The sequence below is a fragment of the Carlito syrichta genome, unplaced genomic scaffold (assembly GCF_000164805.1).
Source record: "Carlito syrichta isolate Samal-C Ts95f unplaced genomic scaffold, Tarsius_syrichta-2.0.1 Scaffold304554, whole genome shotgun sequence".
Lineage (NCBI taxonomy): Eukaryota > Metazoa > Chordata > Mammalia > Primates > Tarsiidae > Carlito > Carlito syrichta.
Genome location: NW_007248650.1, coordinates 141,817 through 145,182, shown reverse-complemented (window position 1 = coordinate 145,182; position 3,366 = coordinate 141,817). Strand labels below are relative to the sequence as shown.

Sequence of the window (3,366 nt, the reverse complement as noted above, 5' to 3'; positions counted from 1 at the left end):
CTCATGCTGCCTCGCCTGCATCCATGTCCTGCCGTAGGGCCTTGGCACACACTCTTCCTTCTGCATGCAATGTGCTCCCCATCCCTTCAGCTTGCTGCCTTGGCATCTCCTGCAGACCTCAGCTCCAAAGCCCTCCCCGCATTTCTGTGTCACCTCTGCTGCCTGCCTGTTCTCGCCCCACCTGCTATGCTTCTTCTGGAAGGAGATGTGATCTTACAGTTATCTTCTCCACCAGACTCGACACTCCATGAGGACAGGTTGTACCCTCTCCCTTCCCCGCCTCTCACCTTCCTTTCTCTCCATTGTACCCCGAGCATCTGGAATGGTGCCTGGCATACAGCCGATGCTAAATCAATGCCTGCTAAGTGGATAATGAGTGAGCCACCATTTGGGGAGCGCCATGGCTAGCCCCAGTCTGCAGACAAAGAGTGAAGGCTCTGAGAAGCGAATGACAGCACAGGCGGACTTTGAGCAAGCCAGATGGCAGGGCCAGCATCTTCCCCACTTCCAGCTCCGCCCGGACACCCCGGCCTCAGAGTCTGTCTGTCTTTCTCTCCCGACAGGCTGTCTGAGGGCTGCGCAGCTGGCCCAGGTTCCCCACCCCAGCCGCCACCCCTAGGACCATGGAGAGTCTGAGTGAGCTGCAGAACCCACTGCTGTCCAGGAGCCCTGCCCACCTGCACGGCCCCTACACCTACTCAGAGGTCCCGCCCAGCTGGCCCTGCCAGGAGAAGCTCTACTCCTACCTCCTGGGTGGCACCGGCCCGGCCCGCGCCCACCAGCTCCTAGACCCGGGGTCCCTGCAGCTGGCCGTGGAGGCCTGGTACCGGCCCAGCAGCCTCCTGGGAAGGGACAAGGTCCAGGAGCCCAGGACAGGCAGCTGTGAAACCAGCTTCACAGAAGGAAGGGAACCCCAAGCAGGGTCCACAGAGCAGATCACAGAGCCTGGCCACATGGAAGAGGATGTCACCATCCAGACTGTGTCCTATGGAGTGCAAGAGGAGCTGCAGGGCCAAGACGACCAAGAGAAGGAGGAGGTGAGCACGTGTGTCTAAAATGCAGATTCCCAGGGCCCCACCACCAGATATTGAGGTTGAATAGACGTGGACTGGGGCCCAGGAATCTATATGCTTCCAAAGTAAAGAGACTTCTGGCCAGGCTCGGTGACTCACACCTGTAATGCCAGCACCTTGGAAGGCAGAGGCAGGAGGATTATTTGAGGCTAGGCATCCAAGAGCAGCCTGAGTAACAACGACACCCCATCGCTCCAAATTTTTTTTTTAATTAGTCATGCCTGTAGTCCCAGCTACTCAGGAGAATGAGGCAGGAGGATCACTCGAGTCCAAAGTTCAAGGCTGCAGTGAGCTATGATGGCACCACTGCACTTCAGCCTGGGCAACAGAGTGAGCAAGAACCTGTCTCGAAAAAAATAACAACAACAAAAAACAGAAGAAAAAGAAAAGAGACTTCCGACACAAGTACCCAGGCTGAGTGCAGTGGCATGCTCACAGCCACCACAACCTCAACCTGCTGGGTTGAGACAATCCCTCCATCTCGGCCTTCCATGTAGCTGGAACTACAGGCATGCGCTACCATGCCTGGCGTATTTTTTTATTTATTGTAGAGACGAGGTCTCATCAAGTTGCCCAGGTTGTTCTCGAACCCGTAGGCTCAGGCAGTCCTCTCACCTCTGCCTCCCAAAGTGCTGGAATTATAGACTTGAGCCACTGCATCTAGCTTACAGTCCACACTTTGAGAAACACCAGCTCAGGTTGACTATGTAATTGTTTAATGGTATCTGTTGTTCTCATTTTCTTAATTAGGTAAGTAATTTAAACTCAATACAGAAAACCACTCGGAGATAATGTTATTTTGGTGGATGATTGTCCAAATCTCTTTTCATTCACGTTTTCTTTCCCATATCACTCCTCAGAAGAAATTGTGCTGTTCTTGGTTTTACAGCCTGATTTTTCTCTCCGAGCAGTACATTTCAGTATTGCGCCAAGTAATTTAAGTTTTTCTACAAGGTGGTTTTGGGTGGTTGGATGGTCTTTCCACCATTTATTGACTCAACCTCCTGGTTACTGAGCACTGAGAGCATTTCTAGCTTTTCACAATTGTTGGGCTATGTGAACATCCCTGGATATGATACTTGCCTCGCCTCATGATAATTCCTGATTGGAATTGTCAGGTCACGATTAAGGCTTTAGGTAGAGGGTGCCAAGGCTGTCCTCCACACCCACCCACAGAAGGAGAGCCTGGCTGTCACTCTGCACCACTGCCCACCATGTACTGCCTTTTTAAAAAGCTCTTGCCAGTCTGACAAGGCTGGACCGATCCAGGCTGATTCACCAAAACCCACTGTTTTGCAGAGCGACACGACCTCAACAGAGAGTGAAAGCGAAGACAACTTCCTCACGCTGCCTCCCCGGGACCACCTGGGCCTCACCCTCTTCTCCATGCTCTGCTGCTTCTGGCCACTGGGTGTTGCTGCCTTCTACTTCTCCCAGGGGGTAAGAGCTGCTAGGCCCAGGACTCCCGCTCCGGCACCGCCCGCCATTAGAGGCTGGGCCTCCCCACTGCAAGACGGGCCGGGGCCTGGCGGGCTGGGCTGTTTGGCTGAGTGTGGGGACACTCACATTCATTAGCCCGTTTCTCTCCCTAGACCAGCAAGGCCATCTCCAAGGGGGACTTCCGCCTGGCCAGCACCACCTCCCGCCGGGCCCTCTTCCTGGCCACCCTCGCCATCGCCGTAGGGGCCGGTCTCTATGTGGCCGTGGTGGTGGCTCTGGCAGCTTACCTGTCCCAAACTGGCCATGGCTAGTGGCCAGTAGGGCCTGCATCCTGACTCCCCTGCCCACCTGAGGAGGCACAGGGCTTGGGTTCGCAGACCCTGTGGAGAGCCCCGGCCATTGAAGAGACTCCCTGAGAGTGGCTTGCTGGGGGATGCCCCCAGTCTGCAGCCTGCCAAACTCAACTTTCACTTCCTTTTCTCCCCCCAACCCAGGCCCAGAGCAAGGCAGGGGCACCACCCTCTAACCCAGGCTGCAATGGGCAGCAGAAGAGGGCAGAGCTGCCACCAGGCCATCCCAGCGGGTCTAGCTCAGCCATTCTGCACATTCCCTTGAGGGTTTCCCACCATGCTGGCAGCTCACCACCCACCCTGCCAACCTCCCCATAGAGAAAGAGCAGGAGGTTATAGGGAGGTGAAGGGTACCCGGGGACAGGGGACTGCCCAGTGCTTTCAGCCATATGGATCTCTGCCTGCTCCCCCCACCCCCGCACCCTGCTCCCTCCTGACCCCAGCGCGCCCAGGCCCCCACCGGCCAGGAGGGAAATGCAGGAGGCCCAGGAGCCCTTGCTCTC

The 3,366-nt window shown here is 56.1% G+C and overlaps 1 protein-coding gene across 1 annotated transcript; it reads left to right on the top strand.

Annotated features, from left to right (window-relative positions):
* The first annotated feature begins 564 nt into the window (after window positions 1–564).
* On the top strand, window positions 565–2,971 carry SYNDIG1L (synapse differentiation inducing 1 like). Its single transcript, XM_008060179.1, has 3 exons — window positions 565–1,037; window positions 2,373–2,513; window positions 2,666–2,971. Exons 1-3 carry the CDS (start codon window positions 624–626, stop codon window positions 2,822–2,824), a joined length of 714 nt encoding a protein of 237 aa, XP_008058370.1. The 5' UTR covers window positions 565–623; the 3' UTR covers window positions 2,825–2,971.
* The last annotated feature ends 395 nt before the right edge of the window (window positions 2,972–3,366 follow it).